Here is a 23,270-nt window from a genome sequence, read left to right as displayed (position 1 = left end):
TAATATTTTTGTTCAGTGTAATTAGAATCTATAGAGCAGCTTGAAGTAATACAGTTTACTGTGTGCTCAACCCACCTATGTTCTCTCTCCATCTGCCCTGTTCTGTCACTTTCTCTGTATTTTCTGCTGCTATCTGTGTCTCTCTCCATCATCTACTCTTCTGTTGCTTTCTCTGTGTCTTGTCTGGTGTCTCTCCATCATCTACTCTTCTGTTGCTGTCTCTGTGTCTTTAGTTTTGCAATCAAAACGGCCAAGTGGATTCTGGGGTGGCTTAACTTGTTTTGGGCCTGAGTCTTTGTCACGTAAATCATCCTCTTCCCTACCATGTTTTTCCCCTGGCTGCTGCTGGTCTAAAACCTTGTTCACACTGGCAGTTTGAAGTGACTGAAATCCATTTTTTTTTGCATATCTGATTAGAATCTGTTATTTTTCCTGCAGTCTGAACAGCCAAAAAAGCACATGGAATCTGATATTTCAAGCCACATTTCAAACCACCTTCGTAGGTGATTTGAAGTCAGATACAAGTCTGATTCCTGGCCATGCGATTTGTGTCTGAAAAGGTACAAATCAGATGTATTTGCCCTCAAGTGGTTTTTAGACTGTTACTTGTCATTTTATGTTGCTTTGCTATCTATTCTATTGACAGTCTGACAATAACATGTGGTAGCTAACTAGCTTGTTTTATTGTTTACAAACAAATGAGTGAATGTGCTAGAAAGCTAAACAGCTACATAGCTAGCTAGCTGAGGCTAATCTGAAATGTCATTTTCACTAAATTTGCAAACATTTCTAAATACATGTTTTCAATTTGTCATTATGAGTTAGTGTGTGTAGATGGGTGAGATAAATGTTTTTAATCCATTTGGAATTCAGGCTGTAATACAACAAAATGTGGAATAAGTCAAGGGGTATGAATACTTTCTGAAAGCACTGTAGGCACTGTATTTACAACAATGCAAGAAAACCATAAAGTCCAGACACAAACCATTCACATGAAGGCCAACCAAATGGAATGATGAATTCAATTAACAATGGTCTCTCCCCTCTACAGTGTTATCAATTCCTCTCAGATCTACACAAGTACATGGTGTGCAGGGCTTAGGGGACGATTTGGTATTGGAGCCACCTCTTCTGTCCTAGTCTGACCTTGGAACCTTGGTCCACAAACCTTCCTTTGGAGGGAGCCAGCTCTTCTGTCCTAGTCTGACCTTGGTCCACAAACCTTCCTTTGGAGGGAGCCAGCTCTTCTGTCCTAGTCTGACCTTGGTCCACAAACCTTCCTTTGGAGGGAGCCAGCTCTTCTGTCCTAGTCTGACCTTGGTCCACCAATCTTCCTTTGGAGGGAGCCACCTCTTCTGTCCTAGTTTGACCTTGGAACCTTGGTCCACCAATCTTCCTTTGGAGGGAGTCACCTCTTCTGTCCTAGTCTGACCTTGGAACCTTGGTCCACCAATCTTCCTTTGGAGGGAGCCACCTCTTCTGTCCTAGTCTGACCTTGGAACCTTGGTCCACCAACCTTCCTTTGGAGGGAGCCACCTCTTTTGTCCTAGTCTGACCTTGGTCCACCAATCTTCCTTTGGAGGGAGCCACCTCTTCTGTCCTAGTCTGACCTTGGTCCACAAACCTTCCTTTGGAGGGAGCCACCTCTTCTGTCCTAGTCTGACCTTGGTCCACCAACCTTCCTTTGGAGGGAGCCACCTCTTTTGTCCTAGTCTGACCTTGGTCCACCAATCTTCCTTTGGAGGGAGCCACCTCTTCTGTCCTAGTCTGGCCTTGGTCCACCAATCTTCCTTTTGAGGGAGCCAGCTCTTCTGTCCTAGTCTGACCTTGGACTCTTGGTCCACCAACCTTTCTTTGGCGGCCATATAAATGCCGGCCCTTGGTCTCTGAATCCAAACCCTTCTGCCACACATCTACCAACATGTCTCTGATCTTACATTGAGCCTCACCTCTACCCAGTGGAGAATCTATTGATTCATGTTTTAGCACCCTTTTGGATATTTGATCTACAAGTTCACAGAATCATTACAAACCACACAGTTTGACCTTTGTTCTGCCAGCAGCACAAACAGTGACATCACTCTCGTATAACGAGTTTATTTACCTTGATTTTATCAGGCAGGTCAATTAAATACACATTCTTAACACCTTCACACAAAAAAAATCTATAAATAAAATAAAAAGCCACTGCATTTCAACTAATTACAATATCAATAAATGATTCAAAAGATATTCAATTTTAATCAATGGCCACCTTTATCGTGCTAATAAGAAAATGCAATAAGTTATGTATGGAGAGAAAAAAATATTGCTTCAAAGACAACTGTTTAGGACCAATATTGAAAAATACAATGTTGAAAATATTGGGCTGTAGGACCTGTCTGTAGGACCTGTCTGTAGGACCTGTCTGTAGGACCTGTCTCAGTTAAAGTGGGTCGGAAATGATTCATTAAGGTCTCTACTAACCAAATATGTTTAGTTTTTGAGAGGGACTGTGTCGTATAAATCCAGCAGCACTTCGTGTTCCTCCCCCTCCATTGTCCCTCGTGCAATGTATATGGAATACACCAGGGCCAGTAGAGAGAGAAATTAAAACTTTACTACCTGTCTCAGGTAAACCGGGGTGGAAAACACAAATATGTTTTTAAAGTGGACTGTGTCATACATATCCAGTAGCACTTTGTTCTCCACCATAGAGGTGGATAGAAGGCTTACAGGCAGCGCCATTGAGGGTTTTCAACATTTTAAAGTAGTCAACTGGGTGGGACTTACTATTGATTGATTGATTTACTGAGAAAAAACAAGCACAGAGTACAATCCAGTGGATAACACGTTAAAGCGAAAATCACTTGTTTCTAACGTGGTCCCCTTATGCGTTTAGGAAGGATCACAGAATTCCATCCAGGTCAGCAGGAGGGATCAACCAATTAATTATATGGAGATAACGTTCCATAACTGCAGCTGGCAGTAAATCACCAATCTTGGCTTTGTACACTAACAAAGTAGGTGGTGGTATGTACCTTTTTGAGTTTATTTTCTACCTTCCAATACACTTATAGAAGTAGAATAGATATGGATTTCTTTAAGAGATAGGGCATGGGCAGCACCATTGAGGGCTGTCACAGAAGACAGCATTGCAATGGATAGGAGGTGTGCCTTTACATTCCTATGGAGTTAGCTTATGTAGCCTCTTCCTTCACCTCTCTCTCCTCTACCTCAACTTCTCTCTCTTCTGCCTTAATGTGTCTCTGTTCACCCTCCTCCTCTTTGACAATCACATTGAGAGTACATGTAGGTTTCTCTCCAATGTGTCTTAACTGATGATTCCTTATGTTTGTTGCCCAACTGAAACTCTTCCCACAAAGTGTGCAATGGTACGGCTTCTCCCCTGTATGTACTCTTTGATGTTCCTTAAGTACTGAATAATAATTGAAGCTTTTCCCACATTGGGTACAGTGGTAAGGTTTCTCTCCATTGTGTGCTCTCTCGTGTCCCGTAAGTTTTACTTTCTCACTGAAACTCTTCCCACATTGGGAGCAGTGGTAAGGCTTGTGATTTTTCTGATGAGTCTTCAGGTTTCCTAACTGACTGAAACTCTTCTCACAAAGAGAGCAATGGTAAGGCTTCTCCCCAGTATGTACTCTTTGATGGTCCTTAAGTCTTCCTGAATGATTGAAGCTCTTCTCACACTGGGAGCAGGGGTAAGGATTCTCTCCAATGTGCATTCTCTGGTGAGCCTTTAGCTTGCTTGGTGTCTGAAAACTCTTCCCACATTGATGGCAAAAGTAAGTCTTATTTATTTTGGGAGTTTGTTGGTGTGATTTGTGGCGAGTTGGATAAATACAACTGTCGCTACAGCAGGGTTGGGGCTTCTGTCTGCGGTTTCCTGATGCTATGGGACTGGGCTTGCTGTCTGAGCCTGGGTTGGAGCTCTCTCCTGTAAGAATATGAACACATATTGGGTAAGAAACAGACAGAGCGGAAACAAAGGCTTTTGGGTTTAAAAATGCAGGATTCAACATGAATTTGGTGGGATGTGAGCTGGAAGGCGTGTACATTAACAGAGCCTTAACAGACTTTACAAGGGGCTTGTTGCTTTGTATCACACAGAGATAAATTACAATGCATTGCACACTGGTGAGTACTGGACAGACATTTGTTTTGGCACTCACCCTCCCACATTCAGAAGCCGGAGGGGTATACTACAAAGCAGGATCAATGAGTTAGCCAGCTAACTTGCCTAAATATTCAGAAATAACTTTAAGCTTGATATTGGCATGGTCTAATTGACTTTGAGTAAAGCCAGTGTGTCAATGCATGAGGATGACTCAACACTGTACACGTCAGCTCCCACAGCGACTGAAATGACAGCAACACTTAACAAAGAGCTGCAGTTAGTTTCAGAATAGGTGGCAAGGAATCAAAAACCAAAAGCATTGTATTTGGGACAAATCATTCACTAAACCTCAACTAAATCTTGTAATGAATAATGTGGAAATCGAGCAGATTGAGACTAAACTGTATGGAGTAACCCTGGATTGTAAACTGTCATGGTCAAAACATACTGATACAACAGTAGCTAGAATGGGGAGAAGTCTGTCCACAATAAAGCGCTGCTCTGCATTCTTAACAACACTATCATCAAGGCAGGTCCTACAGGCCATAGTTTTGTCGCACCTGAATACTGTTCAGTCGTGTGGTCAGGTGCCACAAAAATGGACTTCGAAAAATTGCAATTGGCTCAGAACAGGGCAGCACAGCTGGTCTTTGGATGTACACAGAGAGCATTAATAATGTCGTGACGTTGTATTAGTTAATGTGACGACTGCTGCTCATCGAATGATTAACGGTTTATAATTGCGTGATTAAATGAATTAAGCAATGAATCAAGCAATTATTAACTCATTAACCTGGGGCACCATGGGAACATTGTTTTGATTGAGTTTCTATTTCCCAAATTAACTCAAAGGATATCAGAATATCGATTACAACAGTCGCTAAATTAATCAATTTCCTCTACAGTCTCATAATCTGAACGTCGTACAATCCGGGAATCTGCACGGACCCGGGCTTTACCACTGAATTTACCACACCAATCTTAGTTGATTATTTATTTACTAGCAAGCTAAAATGATGATAAAAATACACATACACAAAACACAGTCTAGCTATTGATTAGGACTTAGTATAACGGGCCAACACACTATGGCGCTTGTTACCCAAAATGGGGATTTTAAAGAGAGAGAAATAAAGGAAGTACACGAGAGAAATATACATTTGGGTTCATTTGTCAGCCATGCTTATTTAACTAGCCTCGCCCCGAACTGCCGCTCTTATGGGTCAGAATATAATGATGTAATTACGTGTTGGAGGTCTCAGGTGGGAAGCTCCGCGTGGGTCGTTTAGGCTTCTAAATGACGCACTTCTCCGGCGCAACTCTCTGGTTGTCCTCACGATGTCAGTGTCCTTCTTGGCTAAATGGTCTGATCCCTCGCCCTTGATCTGAAAGGGGTCTTCTGAGGACAGACAGCTCTGTAGCTCAGAGCTCACAGCTTCGGCCCGAACGGGGTCGATACCACGATTCAATGGAGAGTGGAGGCTGGGTGGTTCGGCTTGAATTCACCCGCTTAGACACAGCTACTCGTCCGTAGCTCGTGTAGAAAAATATTTCTTTGTCTTCAACCTTGTGTTTCGTTTTGGGGTTCGTCGACTTTGTTAGACCTTAGCTGCAGCTTGGGGTCAATAGTCTCCTAATTAATTCTTCACTCTCCTGTCTTATACCCTCGGGTCAGAAGTGGGTGTAACAGCCTTTAGGGCAATTCTCTGGGCGGACCAAGTAAAGGGGCAAGGCATTTTAATATTCCACTTTTAGACACTAACTTCACATTTCATCTTTACCAAAACATTCTGTTTGATTTGGATATTTTCCACTCAACGTATAATGTATAAACATCAGGCACATACGGGGAAAACTCTTAAAGGTACAGTGTTTTCATAATAACGTCATCTCTTAACCTTTAAAAACAAATACAAAAGTTACATACATTTTAATATTCCACTTTTCGTCATAACCACCATTGTGGCTGACGGAAACCATTGTTCCAAAGTCCCTTTATTGCATGTTTAATGTTCTGAGGCCAGTTCTCCATTGTTAGGACAAAGGAATTTCTCTGTGGCCTAAGTTCTATTATGGGCGTGAGGTGTCATAAAACCCCCACATCTTCAGACCCCTAGATCTCTCCTCCTCTGTTGGGGGTTTGGGAGATAATCTGTAGGGTGGTGGTCTCCTGTACCCTGACCTGATCAGGACAGTCATGACAATAATATGCATGTTAATCTCTCCTGGCTCAAAGTGGAGGAGAGATTGACTTCATCACTACTTGTATTTGTGAGAGTTATTGACATGTTGAAAGCACCGAGCTGTCTGTTTAAACTACTGGCACACAGCTCGGACACCGATGCATACTAGAGGTCGACCGATTAATCGGAATGGCCGATAAATTGGGGCCGATTTCAAGTTTTCATAACAATCTGCACTCCACGAGGAGACTGCGTGGCAGGCTGACTACCTGTTATGCGAGTGCAGCAAGGAGCCAAGGTAAGGTGCTAGCTAGCATTAAACTATCTTTTAAAAAACAATCAATGTTAACATAATCACTAGTTAACTACACATGGTTGATGATATTACTAGGTTAACTAGCTTGTCCTGCGTTGCATATAATCGATGCGGTGCCTGTTAATTTCTCATTGAATCACAGCCTACTTCGCCAAATGGGTGATTTAACAAGCGCATTTGCAAAAAAAGCACTGTCGTTGCACCAATGTGTAGCTAACCATAAACATCAATGCCTTTCTTAAAATCAATACACAAGTATATGTTTTTAAACCTGCATATTTAGTTAAAAGAAATTAATGTTAGCAGGCAATATTAAACTAGGGAAATTGTGTCACTTCTCTTGCGTTCATTGCACACAGAGTCAGGGTATATGCAACAATTTGGGCCGCCTGGCTCGTTGAGAACTAATTTGCCAGAATTTTACATAATTATGACATAACATTGAAGGTTCTGCAATGTAACAGCAATATTTAGGCTTATAGATGCCACCCGTTAGATAAAATACGGAACGGTTCCGTATTTCACTGAAATAATAAAAAAAACGGATAAAATACACCCTATTATACAGGTGGGACTGTGAAGCAACAATCATAGACACATGCATACACACATGTACACATGGATTTTGAGTTGTAGATATGTGGTAGTGGAGTAGAGGCCTGAGGGCACACACTTAGTATGTTGTGAAAACTCTTATGAATGTATTGTAATGTTTTTAAAATGTATAACTGCCTTCATTTTTCTGGACCTCAGGAAGAGTATGGGGATCCATAATAAATCCAAATACAAACTTGTTTAAATATTCAGAAATAACTTGATGCTTGATATTGGCATGGTGTAATTTGACTCAACAACCCAAAACACACATATAAGTTTAGATTTCTTAATGTACCAGAAAATCAACGGTAATGTGGGGGTTGTTAATCAAAATTAGCTGGTTAATTCAATGATCCTGATTTTTATAACCCAAAGATGATGTTGTTAGCCTGAATTTACCTGAGTCAACGGAGTCACTGTTTCTGTCCTCGCTGTCTCCCTCCTCCTCCTCTTTGACAATCACATTGAGTTCCACTGTTTGATTACAGTCCTCCAGCCTCACTGACACCATCTCTGGACCCCGCTGTGAGCTTCTCTGGGCGGGAACGCCACAGCCAGAACCCGGTTCAGACATGGTCAGCTAGAGGTGGATCTAAAAAGAGGAGACCCAACGAGTTCAGGGGGATTTTCACAAACCTTGATCGTGGGATAGTTCCAAAAATATATATATAACTAAAATAGCTAACAACTCATCCCGTCCAACAGGGATTAACACAAACCGGTAGCCAATTAGTTTAGCAACGGTTGGTCAAGATAATTTAGCTAGCTAACTACCTACCTACAAAGCCAACCGCCAGCTAGCTTATTCCTCACTAGACATTTTACTCAAAATGCAACGATAGCTGGCTAAGTATAAAATAAAGACACATTTCAACTCTCACTGAATTTAGTTAGCTAGCTACACAAACGGGTTGGATTGGAGTGTTGTTCTAGCTAGGTTGGATAACAACAAAGCCAGGCCGCGGCAACCACTAACGATTCATGGAATGCGTTAGTTTACAGACCAAATTTACAAGCTCACATTGAAAATGTTAGCAGTAGGCTACCTGATACTGATTTCATTTAGCTACTTGTTTGGTTGAGGAGATCCAGTGAGAGCGCTAGCAGAATCAATCATCCACCTGCCGACATCAGCGTCTCGTCAGCAACATTAATGAAGTACTTCCGGGTCACGGAATTTCGGAAATTTTCAAAAATAAAAGTCCCCCCATGTAATAGTAGAAAAGTGTCAATAACACTTATTTATTCATGATATAGAAAAAAAGTGTCTAAACGCTAGGGATAGGGGAAAAGTGTGACACCCATCAGGCCCCCGAGGACTGGAATTGCCCAGACCTGGTATTGGCTGATAGAGTGAAAACTATTCTAGGTGCTGCACTAGGGAATACTCAGTAGGGTCTGTAGAATACATGGGAGACTAAATTATATGGCGTGTTGCTGGCCTTTTACTCCACCCAATCCATTGTACAAAACATTAGGAACACCTGCTCTTTCCATGACATAGACTGGTGAAGTAAATCCAGGTGAAATTTGATACGTGTAACCTTTATTTAACTAGTCAAGTCAAGAACAAATTCTTATTTTTCAAGGACGGCCTACATAGACTGGTGAAATAAATCCAGGTGAAACCAGGTGAAAGCTATGAACCCTTATTGATGTCACTTGTTAAATCCACTTCAATCAGTGTAGATGAAGGGGAGGAGACAGGTTAAAGAAGAAATTTGATGCCTTGAGACAATTGAGACATGGATTGTGTACAGAACATTTGGAAAATATTCAGATCCCTTGTCTTTTCCCACATCAACACATAATACCCCATAATGACAAAGCAAAAACAGGTTTCTAGAAAATGTTGCACATTTATTAAAACTAAAAAACTTAAATAATACATTTACATAAGTATTCAGACCCTTTACTAGGTACTTTGTTGAAGCATTTTTGGCAGCGATTACAGCCTCGAGTCTTCTTAGGTATGACACTACAAGCTTGGCACACCTGTATTTTGGGTGTTTCTCACATTCTTCTCTGCAGATTCTCTCAAGCTCTGTCAGGTTGGCTGGGGAGCGTTGCTGCACAGCTATTTTCAGGTCTCTCCAGAGATGGTCAATCGGGTTCAAGTTCGGGCTCTAGCTGGGCTATTCAAGGGCATTCAGAGTCTTGTCGCGAAGCCACTCCTGCTTTCTCTTGGCTGTGTGCTTAGGGTTGTTGACCTGTTGGAAGGTGAACCTTCAACCCCGGGCTGAAGTCCTGAGTGCTCTGGAGCAGGTTTTCATCAAGGATCTCTCTGTACTTTGCTCCGTTCATCTTTCCCTCGATCCTGACTAGTCTCCCAGTCCCTGCCGCTGACAAACACCCCCACAGCATGATGCTGCCACCACCATGCTTCACCGTAGGGATGCTGCCAGGTTTCCTCCAGACGTGACGATTGGCATTCAGGCCAAAGAGTTCAATCTTGGTTTCATCAGACCAGAGAATCTTGTTTCTCATGGTCTGAGAGTCCTTTAGGTGCCATTTGGCAAACTCCAAGTGGATTGTCATGTGCCTTTTACTGAGGAGTGGCTTCCATCTGGCCATTCTACCATAAAGGCCTGATTGGTGGAGGGCAGCAGAGATGGTTGTCAGTTTGGCCGGGCGTCCAGCTCTAGGAAGAGTCTTGGTGGTTCCAAACTTCTTCCATTTAAGAATGATGAGGCCACTGTGTTCTTGGGGACCTTCAATGTTGCAGAAATGTTTTGGTACCCTTCCCCAGATGTATGTCTCGACAGAATCCTGTCTCGGAGCTCTATGGACAATTCCTTCGACCTCATAGCTTGTTTTTTGCTCTCTCATGCACTGTCAACTGTGGGACCTTATATAGACACGTGTGTGCCTTTCCAAATCATGTCCAATCAATTGAATTTACAACAGGTGGACTGCAAGTTGTAGAAACATCTCAAGGATTAATATTTATGTAAATAAGCTATTTCTGTATTTTATTTTTAATACATTTGCAAAAATGTCTAAAAACCTGTTCTCGATTTGTCATTATGGGGTATTGTGTGTAGATAAAGAATGGTCCATCACCCAAAGGACAGCCAGCCAACTTCACACAACTGTGGGAAGCATTGGATTGAACATGGGCCAGCATCCCTATAGAATGCTTTCAACACCTTGTAGAGTCCATGCCCTGACAAATTGAGGCTGTTCTGAGGGCCAAAGGGGGTGCAACTCAATATTAGGAAGGTGTTCCTAATGTTCTGTACACTCAGTGTACATATGGTGTCATTTCATGGGGCACTGAATAATACAGAGTGTTGCTGGTCCGATTGTTTTTTTTACATCATTTTAACATTATGCCCTATGCAAAGCTGCAAAAAAGTTTTCCCCCGGACTTTTATTTTGAATACAAATTCTGAAAACCCGAAGTCTTAATGTGGATAGGATACAGCTAGTGTGTTGCTGCCATGACCCTAATCCTGCTGACTGTGTCTGGTCTGGATTAATGGAGCACTGCAATAAATGTTTGTGAGTGTCATATCAGCTGTAGTAGTTGTGCATATTTTGGCCATCTGACAGATACATCACTTTTTTAGTCTGTGGCTGAAAATAGGGAGTTTTCGCCCTCCCAAGTCTGGGTAACTGCAGAGTTGTGCTGCGTTCTTATGAAGAATCTCAAATATAAAATATATTTTGATTTGTTTAACACGTCTTTGTTTACTATATGATTTCATATGTGTTATTTCATAGTTTTGATGTCTTCATTATTATTATACAATGTAGAAAATAGTCAAAATAAAGAAAAACCCTGGAATGAGTAGGTGTGTCTAAACTTTTGACTGGTACTGTATGTGTATATATATATTTTTTTTATTGTTGCCTGTTTTGCATGTTATTTTGGCATTAATACGTGTCACATTTCAGTTTGCAAACAATGTAAAATAAATGAATAAAACATTGAGTTAATAAAGCCACATACAAACTTGGTCTCTTTTTTTGCTTTCTTGAGTAAGGCAGCTCCAAAATGCAGGTGTTTCAGCCTAGCTCAGTGCCTTCTGTGGTGGTGGGACAGCCAGCGGAAAATACGAAGCATTGGTAATGGTAATTGGTAATGTTCTCTAGTTGCTCCGTGATTGGCTCAGTGTTCTGTCACTCATCGGGACACTACGTCACCGCAAAATCTACGGGTAGAGCTTGAAAATTAGATTTTGATCTAACTTTATTAAGCGTTGATCTAACTTTATTAAACGAGCACCACTATTTATTCATCACAGACATTCACCAGAGTAGCCTCTTCTCTGGGCAGATGAATGAGTAGAAAAGAGACTGTGCGTAAAGTAGATAATCCTACACAGGCCTGCAGTGTGATGTTATATTATTCCAACAATTAATGTATGGCATCTTTTATTCTTATGATTTATCATCACCATGACACAATACTGACTTTTCATGGATAAAGACAATCTACCAACATCATCCACCTTCAATGAAGAAGATTACAGTTTGTTTGCATTTATTATTTAATTAATGGATACTTTACAATATTCTAAACCAGGGGTTGGAACCAGTTCAGGGAACAGAAAAGAAAACTGGAATTTCAAGGAACAGAACCAGAACTGACAACGAAAGGGATCTATACTGTTCCAAAACAGAACAGTTATTTTAAAAGCATGGGAACTGGTTAATAATGTTATTTTACATTCCAGACATTTTTTTCCAGTCCCTATGCACTCAGAAATGTATTCCAGTGTCTGCCTGCTGAAAATCTTTGCCTGTGTGTGTGTAGGCTACATTCCCCCTCCTCTCCCACTGAAGCCTTCATAGTCTACTGTAGCTACTGACATTACAGGCGCGATTCAGACATTACGGAGAAAGGTTTAATTAGAGAACATTGATTAACTATTTCAATGCTAGTTAAGGATACTATAGTTATCACGTTTCACATTGAATTTATTAACTACAAAAAAGGTAAAACATGTTTTTATTTTAATTCTGGTGCTGTTCTGCACACACAAGCTTGTTAGCTAGCTCTGGCCTAGCTTTCCAAAACTCTAGGAGGCATTATCTGTACTGTAATGGAACTGAGAGTCATGATTAAGGGATAGTTCTGGTCCAACGCTAGTTAAAGCCAACTTTCTGAAGTTAAAAGATTTTCAAAGTTTCATCATAGAAGCCGCTCCTTCGTAGATGTACTTCTGTGAGCCTAATTCAGATAATACATGTCATAACAACAAGATGCCCAGCGTGTAATGGTTCTAACCGGTTCAGAACTTTACTTTGCTGGAATGGAACAAAAAACAATAACGGTTCTGTTCAGAACGAAATGATTGGAAAATACTTTCAGGTTCCAAACCCTGTTTTAAATACTGGTTCCATCCAGATCATGACATAATAGACTTGATGTCAATAGAAACCAGCCCTTCTACTGAGTTTAATCATGTATAAAAAATATCCACAACTGAATTCTACTGGAGTCTATGGACTTATTTTGTATTCAATAGAATAGCCCATAGGGCCCATGGTCAAATGTAGTGCACTACAGAATAGGGTCCATGGTCAAAAGTAGTGCACTACAGAATAGGGCCCATGGTCAAAAGTAGTTCACTACAGAATAGGGTCCATGGTCAAAAGTAGTTCACTACAGAGGGAATAGTGCGCCATTTGGGACATTCAGCCCCAGTATATACTATATATAGACTCAGCCCCCAGTATACACTATATGTAGACTCAGCCCAAGTATATACTATATATAGACTCAGCCCCCAGTATATACTATATATAAACTCAGTCCCCAGTATATACTATATATAGACTCAGCCCCCAGTATATACTATATATAGACTCAGCTCCCAGTATATACTATATATAGACTCAGCCCTAGTATATACTATATATAGACTCAGCCCTAGTATATACTATATATAGACTCAGCCCCAGTATATACTATATATAGACTCAGCCCCCAGTATACACTATATGTAGACTCAGCCCAAGTATATACTATATATAGACTCAGCCCTAGTATATACTATATATAGACTCAGCCCCAGTATATACTATATATAGACTCAGCCCCCAGTATATACTATATATAGACTCAGCCCTAGTATATACTATATATAGACTCAGCCCTAGTATATACTATATATAGACTCAGCCCTAGTATATACTATATATAGACTCAGCCCCAGTATATACTATATATAGACTCAGCCCTAGTATATACTATATATAGACTCAGCCCCAGTATATACTATATATAGACTCAGCCCCCAGTATACACTATATGTAGACTCAGCCCAAGTATATACTATATATAGACTCAACCCTAGTATATACTATATATAGACTCAGCCCCAGTATATACTATATATAGACTCAGCCCCCAGTATACACTATATATAGACTCAGCCCTAGTATATACTATATATAGACTCAGCCCTAGTATATACTATATATAGACTCAGCCCCCAGTATATACTATATATAGACTCAGCCCCCAGTATATACTATATATAGACTCAGCCCTAGTATATACTATATATAGACTCAGCCCTAGTATATACTATATATAGACTCAGCCCTAGTATATACTATATATAGACTCAGCCCCAGTATATACTATATATAGACTCAGCCCCAGTATATACTATATATAGACTCAGCCCTAGTATATACTATATATAGACTCAGCCCCAGTATATACTATATATAGACTCAGCCCCAGTATATACTATATGTAGACTCAGTCCCATTATTCAGCTCAAGTCAAAAATAGATTATGCTACTATGCACTGTTTTACATTTAAATGTTAGTCGTGTACATGAACATATGTACCTTTAAAGGGACATTTCAAAAACATTCTACTACATATTTATCATCTCAAGCACCACCCCAACATCAACATATGTGAAAATGACACGTTTCTATGTTTGTAGTAAAAAAAAGATAAAGGAAGATACTTTTGTAGTGTTAACCGACGTAGTGTATGTGGACACCTGCTCGTCGAACATCTCATTCCAAAATCATGGTCAAATGTAGTGCACTACATCCAGGTCGTATAATTCCATCCAGGTCAGGAGGAGGAGTCAACCAATGAATTATAGTCCTGAGCTAACATTCCACAACTGCAGGTAGCAGTAAATCACTAACCTTGGCTTTGTACCTGTTCAGACTGTACACACTGCAGCACATTAGGTGGTATCCTGTTCAGAAGTAATTCATAAAATAAATTATGCTTGGGTCAAGGCCAGGAACAAAGGCTTAGGCCCGGACTGGCAACCTGGTTTACAATGAGACATGTATAGTTAACGTAAAACCAATCAGGCTTTAGGCCTGGGCATAGCACTATTACTCAACCACTATAGTTGTTAATGATCTTGTCTCGATCTCATCTAAATACGGACGATACTATTATGTTACGGAATTGGCCCGACTGCTGACCTGGCTGTGACAAGGCTACAGTCGGATTTTACAGTTGTGCAGGAAGCACTTACTGATTTAAAACTCAAATGGTGCTGCCCATGACCATGCTGTCACAGAAGATGCAACTGCAAGGATAGGTGTGAATTTCAATACCTATAAAGTTGCTTATGTATCCTCATTTGACCTTTATTTCACGTCACTCTCCGCTACCTCAACTTCTATCTTTTCTCCCTCCTCCTCCTCCTCCTCCTCTTCCTTGACAATCACATTGAAAGCACAGGCAGGCTTCCCTCCAATGTGTATTTTCTCATGACTTTTAAGACTTCTTAGCTGAGTGAAACCCCCCCCACACTGAGAGCAGTGGTAAAGCTTCTCGCCTGTATGTACTCTCTGATGTTTCTTAAGGTTTCCTGGCTGACTGAAACTCTTACCGCAAAGAGAGCAGTGGTAAGGCTTCTCCCCTGTATGTATTCTCTGATGTTTCTTAAGGTTTCCTGGCTGACTGAAACTCTTACCACAAAGAGAGCAGTGGTAAGGCTTCTCCCCTGTATGTATTCTCTGGTGTTCCTTAAGGCTTCCTGAATAATTAAAGCTCTTCTCACATTGGGTGCAGTGGTAAGGCTTCTTTCCACTATGTACTTTGCCATGTCTCTTAAGGTTTACCTTCTCACTGAAACCCCTCCCACATTGGGAGCAGTGGTAAGGCTTCTCTCCAGTGTGTACTCTTTGATGATTCTTTAGATTACTTGAGGAACGGAAACTCTTCCCACATTGATGGCATGGGTAACGACCACGACCAGGTAGTCTTGATGTATCTGGGTCAACTACACTATTATTGTCCTCCTCAACTTCTCGCTTTTCCTCCTCTTTGATTTCCCTCTCAACCTCCTCCTCTTTGACAATCACATTTAAAGCACAGACAGGCTTCCCTCCAATGTGTATTCTCTGATGGCTTTTAAGACGTTGTAGATGAGTAAATCCCTCCCCACACTCAGAGCAGTGGTAAGGATTTTCTCCAGTGTGTACTTTTTGATGATTCTGTAGATTACTTGAGGAACGGAAACTCTTCCCACATTGATGGCAGGGGTAACGACCACAACCAGGTAGTGTTGATGTATCTGAGTCAACTATACCACTATTGTCCTCCTCAACTTCTCGCTTTTCCTCCTCTTTGATTTCCCTCTCAACCTCCTCCTCTTTGACAAGCACATTTAAAGCACAGACAGGCTTCCCCCCAATGTGTTTCCTCTGATGACTTTTAAGACGCCTGAGCTGAGTGAATCCCTCCCCACACTGAGAACAGTGGTAAGGCTTCTCTCCACTGTGTGATCTCTGATGATTCTTTAGGTCTCCTGCGAAACGAAAATTCTTTCCACACTGTGAGCAGTGGTAAGGTTTCTCCCCTGTATGAATTCTCTGGTGTTTCTTAAGGCTTCCTGGCTGACTGAAATGCTTCCTACAAAGAGAGCAGTGGTACGGTTTCTCCCCTGTATGAACTCTTTGGTGTTCCTTGAGGCTTCCAGAATGGTTGAAGCTCTTCCCACATTGGGTGCAGTGGTAAGGCTTCTCTCCACTGTGTAATCTCTTGTGTCTCTTAAGGTTTGCTTTCTCACTGAAACTCTTCCCACATGCAGAGCAGTGGAAAGGTTTCTCTCCAGTGTGTACTCTTTGATGATTTTTTAGAATAGTTAAGGAACTGAAACTCTTCTCACATTGAGGGCAGGAGTAACTCCCACGTCCAGGTAGTCTTGATGCTGTGGAACTGGGCTTGTAAACTGAGTCTAGGTTGGGGATCTCTCCTGTAAGAATATGAACATATATATGGTCAGAAACTGACAAAGAAACAAAGGCTTTAAGCTTACCAATGCAGGATTCAACATTAATTTGGATTAACAGAGTATTGAGATAAATACTTTGCAATGGGCTTGTTGCATAGCATCACACATAGATAATGCCATTGTGAAATTACAATGCATTGCCAAATTGTCGGTAGACACTCGCCTTCCCTCTTACACATACAGAAGCCTGAGGGGTATAATACAAAGCAGAATCAATGAGTTAGCCAGCTAACTTGCCTATATATTCAGAAATATATATATTTTTTGAAAGATAAACTTGAAATTGGCATGGTCTAATTGACTTAACCTGTTACATCTAGGGGGCAGTAATTTCACGGCTGGATAAAAAACGTACCCGATTTAATCTGATTATTAGTCCTGCCCAGAAACTGGAATATGCATATAATTATTAGCTTTGGAGAGAAAACACTCCAAAGTTTCTGAAACTGTTTGAATGGTGTCTGTGAGTATAACAGAACTCCTATGGCAGGCAAAAACCTGAGATGCTTCTGTTCAGGAAGTACCCTGTCTGAACATTTCTTGCCCTTCTTTATTATCTCTGTCGTTTACAAAGGATCTCTGCTCTTACGTGACAATTCTCACGTCAACAATGGAGTCTCACAGCCCGGGAAAAACAGGAATGATGTCATTCAAAGCCCTGGCTGAAGCACACGAGAGCAAATGCTGAGTGGTCAGTCAATGGACTAAGCCTTAGGCGCGTGACACGCCCCGCCCCCGGCTTTTGGTTTTTTCCTCAGTTTACAGACAGGCAGATTCCCGGTCGGAATATTATCGCTTCTCTACGAGATAAATTGCATAAATATTGGTTTTAAACAGCGGTTGACATGCTTCGAAGTACGGTAATGGAATATTTCGAAATTTTTTGTCATATTTTGCGTCATGCTCGTGGCCGAGATTTAGCGTTGGGATAGTGTCTAGAACGCACGAACAAAACGTCGCTGTTTGGATATAACGATGGATTATTTGGGACCAAACCTACATTTGTTATTGAAGTAGAAGTCCTGGCAGTGTATTCTGATGAAGAACAAGCAAGGTAAGAACATTTTTCTTATAGGAAATGTGATTTTGGTGAAGGCTAAACTTGCAGGGTGTCTAAATAGCTAGCCCTGTAACGCCGGGCTATGTACTTACATTATTGCAAAATGTGCTTCATCCGAAAAGCTATTTTAAAATCGGACATATCGAGTGCATAGAGGAGTTCTGTATCTATAATTCTTAAAATAATTGTTATACTTTTTGTGAACGTTTATCGTGAGTAATTTAGTAAAATCACCGGAAGTGTTCGGTGGGAATGCTAGTTCTGAACGTCACATGCTAATGTAAAAAGCTGGTTTTTGATATAAATATGAACTTGATTGAACAGACATGCATGTATTGTATAACACAATGTCCTAGGTGTGTCATCTGATGAAGATCATCAAAGGTTAGTGCTGCATTTAGATATGGTTTGGGTTTATGTGACATGATATGCTAGCTTGAAAAATGGCTGTGTGATTATTCCTGGCTGGGTACTCTGCTGACATAATCTAATGTTTTGCTTTCGCTGTAAAGCCTTTTTGAAATCGGACAGTTTGGTTAGATAAAGGAGAGTCTTGTCTTTAAATAGCTGTAACATAGTCATATGTTTGAAAAGTGTAAGTTTTCGGATTTAGAGGAGTTTGAATTTCGCGCCCCGCCCATCATTGGATATTGGAGCAGACGTTCCGCTAGCGGAACGTGTAGATGTAAGAAGTTAACAACCAAAAACATATCTAAGTTACCATTTCTTAATTAACCAGAAAATCAATAGTTATTTTTGGTTGTTCAACTCTCTGAAACAAAGAGAATCTTAGCCTGAATTTACCTGAGTCAACAGAGTCCCTGTCCTCCTCTCTCTCTTCCTCCTCCCGCTCATTGATTTCTCTCTCCTCCTCCTCGTCTTTGACAATCACATTGAGTTCCACTGTTTGATTGCAGTCACCCAGCTTCACTGACAGCAACTCTGGACCCCGCTGTGAGCTTCTCTGGGCTGGAACACCACAACCAGAACCTGGTTCAAACATGGTAGGCTGGGTCGATCTAAAAGAGGAGACCGAAAGAGTTCAGTGTGATTTTCACAAACCTAGATCGTGGTATAGCTCCAGAAAAGACAACAAAAATGTATCTAAGCTAGCTAACCACACATCCCGTCCAGCAGGAACCCTTTTTCCATAAAATAAATATAGGATTGACGGCAACAGCCAGTCAGATTAGGCTATAAGTGAAGAAAAACACTGGCTGTTGAGTACAAGCATATTCAGTTCAAATTCATTACTAATATCTGATACACTCAGTGATTGAAATTACCACCCCATCCTCAGTAGCCTATTCAAACATTCACCTATAGGCTATTAGGCAACACAAGCATTTTCTTGTGTTAGAATTAGGGGCAATTCCTAGGTAACAGAGTGATGTAGACACAGAGTTGTCACTTTAAAATGTATGAAAAACCAATGAATACAAAGTTAAACAAACCATACAACTCCATTCACAAGGACTAATTTTAACAATTTACACAGAAAATTCTACAAAGTTTGGTAACAATGACGGCATCAAACAGCAAAAACTGTCAATCTGCACTGTTTCTGTATAATTATCAGTGGAAATTGTTAGAAGTAGTTTAGAATTGTTTTTAGTGTGTATTTTAAACTCAGTGGACTTGGAAACTAGAAGTGTTCCTGAGTAGAATGGACCTTTTACTGCAGCACAACGTACAGAAGATTGTGGATGGTGCTATAAATGAAAGGAGGACACACATTGTTGACCATTTAGATTGGAAAAAATTTGCAAATAAATAATATTTTATATAAATATTTTAATTATTCTTTGTATGATAACTAGTATAAAACTGATAATTAACAGGACTATACACAGAACACATTGTTCACCATTTAGGCTGGAAAAAATCTTATAGAAATACTTTTATGTACAAAGTATACACAGAGAGGAAGAGGAAGAGAGAGGCCCAACGCGGCTGCAAATCTGTCTCCCTCCAGCAGGTGCCGTTTTCTCGTTGTTTTGCCCACCAAGCAGGGAGTTTTGTATGGAGGTCAATGAGAGTGAGTCGATTTTCTTCAACAACAAAAAAGTCATGGCTTATTTGCTACACAAGGTTTACTTGATCGAATAGAAGTTGTGTCATCCTTATGTCGTTACGAGTGTACTGATAGAAGTAGGACACGTGACATGCGAGACACACAACTTTTAGAAAAAACATTGGAGTCTCGAGATGGCCATGCATATTCATGGCATGACGCTAGGGCTCTCAAGAGGGTGGTGCAGTCTGCACAACGCATCATCGGGGGACAAACTACCTGCCCTCCAGGACACCTCCCGCACCAGATGTCACAGGAAGACCAAAAAGATAAATCAAGGACAACAACCACCCAAGCCACTGCCTGTTCACCCTACTACCATCTAGAAGGGAGAGACAGTACAGATGCATCAAAGCTGGGACCGAAAGACTGCAAAATAGCTTCTATCTCAAGGCCATCAGACTATTAAACATCACTAACACAGAGAGGCTGCTACCTACATACAGACTTTTCCATATCTTTATATGTATATATTCTTACTACATTCCTTTACTTAGATTTTAGATGTGTGTACAAGGTGGTTGTTGTAGAATTGGTAGATTACTTGTTAGATATTACTGCACTGTCGGAACTACAAGCACAAGCATTTCGCTACACTTACATTAACATCTGCTAACCATGTGTATGTGACCAATAACAATTGATTTGATCCATCACTATCCATTGAATACAGGCGGTTGACGTCAACAACCCTCATCAAATATTCAAAAAAGGATTACAATAATGAGATGTATCGACCAATTCAAAGAAAGGATAGGCGGGAGCTAGACAGCCCACTGTGCCACTTTGTGGACAACCACTCCCATTATTAGGGCGGAGAGACTTGTATCTTGTCACTATATCCAGTATATCCATGACGGGACTCTTATTCTGAAGGATTCCAAAAGATCCTTGACCTGGAAGTATTCTGTTATTCTTGCCTGTTTCACAACTGTATTTTATTATTTTGATGGAAACCCGAATTTTGCATCTTATGTTGCTACAAGTTATGTCCGCATTCCTTCTTAATTTGCTTGAAAACTTTATGGAAAAAGTGTTACGCCTTGATCACACCAAAAGTATCATTGTATTTTGGTACACCAGAAGTACATTCATTCATATCCAATGGGACACTGTGTTTGCTTTACAGCATTGCCTTGAATTGATCGAATGCATAAAAGTGTATGCCTGGACGGATTGACAGAAATGGTAGCTGAAGGTTGAACTGTTGCTGCATACCATTTTGCGCAAAATCACTGTAGGTGTGTTCGAAGCATTAGGATTCGACTTTTGCATAAACCGGTAGCTGGTGTTGTGCCAAGAAAATGCAAGAAAATGTAGAATTGCGTGCGTGCGCGTTCACGCATTATGGGGGGCTGGTTTTTGGCACAACACCTGCTAACGTTAGTTTAGCAACGTTTAGTCCTGCTAATTTTGCTAGCTAGTTACCTAGATAGCTAAAACCAAATGTTTTATTTATTTAACTAGGCAAGTCAGTTAGGAACAAATTCTTATTTACAATGACGGCCTACCAAAAGGCCTGTGGCTAAACAATGAGCAGCCGGTTAGCTAATTTCTCGCAACAGTCATTTTACTCACGATGACACGACAGCTGGCTAACTATGAATTAAAAGTCACACTTCAACCGTGACCCTGAAATAAAGTTAGCATGTTAGCTAGCTAACTACACTCACGGGTTGGACGGGAGATGTTGGGAGCTAACTGGCTAACGGCTAGCTAGCTGGGATAACAACAACGCCAGGCCGCGGCAACCACTGCCGTTTCATCATTGAATATGTTGGTTTACAGACCGTGCTACAAGCATCATTTAAAAACATGTTAAAAATGTGCAACAGTTACCTGAAACTGATTTCCTGTAGCTAATTGTTTGGCTGAAAAGAATTTTTAGGAAATGGTGAGGTCTCGTAGAGCAAGCGGGGAAAATGTATCCACTTTCCGAGTGAGTTTGGTCTGGATTATGAGATGCTGCAGGAAATGTTCGTGAGCGTCGTATCAGCGGTGTCATTGTGCATATTTTACCGGCCTCTGACGGAAAGAAGTCAGGCAAAAAAATACGAAAATAGATATTTCAACCAAAACAAGACAGCTATCATTACATTCTATCTGCAGTGTGATGTTATATTATTACAACAGTGTACAGCATCTGTTATTCTTATTTATTATCATAATGTTACTATCAAATCAATTGTATGGGTCACACATGGTTAGCAGATGTTAATGCGAGTGTAGCGAAAGGCTTGGCTTCTAGTTCCGACAGTGCAGTAATATCTAACAAGTAATCTAACAATTCCACAACAACTACCCAATACACACAAATCTAAAGGGATGGAATAAGAATATGTACATATAAATATATGGATGAGTGATGACAGAGGCATAGGCAAGATGCTGTATAGATTGTATAAAATACAGTATATACATATGAGATGAGTAATGTATGTAAACATTATTAAAGTGGCATTATTTAAAGTATTTAAAGTGACTATACTGACATCAATACAGACAATCTACCAACATAATACAGGATTTCGCGACATTCTTTTCTGATTTCTGCGCCCAAAAATGCTTGATTTTGTGGCAGCTTTTCTGAAATTCTGCGATACATTTTGCAGTTTTTTTCCTTCACGTTAATTTCATATAAAGCAATTAAAAGTCATATGTGCTCAGTTTTAGGACGATTTTAAGCAGAATACATAATACAAAAACAATTATAAACATTTAAAGTGCTCAAATTTTCCTGAACAGCTCTTTTTCTGAACAAAAAAGGGGTGGAAGCTAGCTCAGAGTTCCAACATTAAAAAATGCATGCCCCCATAATCTGTAAATACTAAAAAAGATTAAACTAGGACAAAAGAAACACCTGGGTCCAATCTGCAATTAAGACATATTATATCTCAAGTTCATCTTCCATGAAAACAATTACAGACAAAGTGCTTTTTTGAACAAACAGCTCTTTTTCTGAACATAACGAGAGGTGTGTGGGGGGGGGGGGGGTGACCAAGGGCCAGGCTCATCTACGCCTATATCTCAATGTAATCATATTATTATTTGACCCTGCTGGTAATCTATGAACATTTGAACATCTTGGCCATGTTCTATTATAATCTCCACCCGGCACAGCCAGCTTCTACACCTGCATTGCTTGCTGTTTGGGGTTTTAGGCTGGGATTCTGTACAACACTTTGTGATATCAACTGATGTAAGAAGGGCTTTATAAATACATTTGATAGATTGATTGATTCATCCTCCTCCATATCAACTGCTCCACTGCGGAGTCAAATCAAATCAAAGTTTATTTGTCATGTGCGCCGAATACAACAGGTCTAGACCTTACAGTGAAATGCTTACTTACAGGCTCTAACCAATAGTGCGGGGAAAAAAGGTAAGTGTGTGTGTGTGTGTGTAGGTAAGTAAAGAAATAAAACAACAGTAAAAAGACATTTGAAAATAACAGTAGCAAGGCTATATACAGACACCGGTTAGTCAGGCTTATTGAGGTAGTATGTACATGTGGGTATGGTTAAAGTGACTATACATATATGATGAACAGAGAGTAGCAGTAGCGTAAAAAGAGGGGATGGCGGGTGGTGGGACACAATGCAGATAGCCCGGTTAGCCAATGTGCGGGAGCACTGGTTGGTCGGGCCAATTGAGGTAGTGTGTACATGAATGTATAGTTAAAG

General features: G+C 40.6%; 2 protein-coding genes across 4 annotated transcripts; both read right to left on the bottom strand.

Annotated features, from left to right (window-relative positions):
• Positions 1–2,040: 2,040 nt before the first annotated feature.
• LOC115178344 (zinc finger protein 239) lies at positions 2,041–8,399 on the bottom strand. 3 transcript variants are annotated; one of them, XM_029739486.1, is made up of 3 exons: positions 8,260–8,399; positions 7,613–7,805; positions 2,041–3,937 (listed from the first exon to the last, which is right to left on the bottom strand). In XM_029739486.1, the coding sequence occupies exons 2-3, from the start codon at positions 7,785–7,787 to the stop codon at positions 3,180–3,182; spliced, it is 933 nt and encodes a 310-aa protein (XP_029595346.1). In that variant the 5' UTR covers positions 7,788–7,805; positions 8,260–8,399; the 3' UTR covers positions 2,041–3,179. The 3 variants fall into 3 exon arrangements, with proteins under 3 accessions (XP_029595346.1, XP_029595347.1, XP_029595348.1); XM_029739487.1 differs by lacking the exon at positions 8,260–8,399 and adding an exon at positions 7,992–8,236; XM_029739488.1 differs by lacking the exon at positions 8,260–8,399 and adding an exon at positions 8,095–8,236.
• A 5,461-nt stretch (positions 8,400–13,860) lies between these two features.
• On the bottom strand, positions 13,861–21,631 carry LOC115178340 (zinc finger protein 345-like). Its single transcript, XM_029739482.1, has 3 exons — positions 21,427–21,631; positions 18,318–18,532; positions 13,861–16,414 (listed from the first exon to the last, which is right to left on the bottom strand). The coding sequence occupies exons 2-3, from the start codon at positions 18,514–18,516 to the stop codon at positions 14,802–14,804; spliced, it is 1,812 nt and encodes a 603-aa protein (XP_029595342.1). The 5' UTR covers positions 18,517–18,532; positions 21,427–21,631; the 3' UTR covers positions 13,861–14,801.
• Positions 21,632–23,270: the final 1,639 nt, after the last annotated feature.

The sequence above is a fragment of the Salmo trutta genome, chromosome 38 (genome assembly GCF_901001165.1).
Source record: "Salmo trutta chromosome 38, fSalTru1.1, whole genome shotgun sequence".
Classification (NCBI taxonomy): Eukaryota; Metazoa; Chordata; class Actinopteri; order Salmoniformes; family Salmonidae; genus Salmo; species Salmo trutta.
The sequence above is the reverse complement of the archived record's forward strand: the minus strand, read 5'-3'. Positions and strand labels throughout refer to the sequence as shown.

What these genes read in the sequence shown, in the direction of transcription:
- LOC115178344 (XM_029739486.1), bottom strand. Translation starts at nt 7,787, where the DNA reads ATGTCTGAACCGGGTTCTGGCTGTGGCGTTCCCGCCCAGAGAAGCTCA. An exon ending in CAGTGACTCCGTTGACTCAG is followed by an intron (nt 3,938 to 7,612) that starts GTAAATTCAGGC and finishes ATATTCTTACAG; the next exon opens with GAGAGAGCTCCAACCCAGGC.
- LOC115178340 (XM_029739482.1), bottom strand. Translation starts at nt 18,516, where the DNA reads ATGTTTGAACCAGGTTCTGGTTGTGGTGTTCCAGCCCAGAGAAGCTCA. An exon ending in CAGGGACTCTGTTGACTCAG is followed by an intron (nt 16,415 to 18,317) that starts GTAAATTCAGGC and finishes ATATTCTTACAG; the next exon opens with GAGAGATCCCCAACCTAGAC.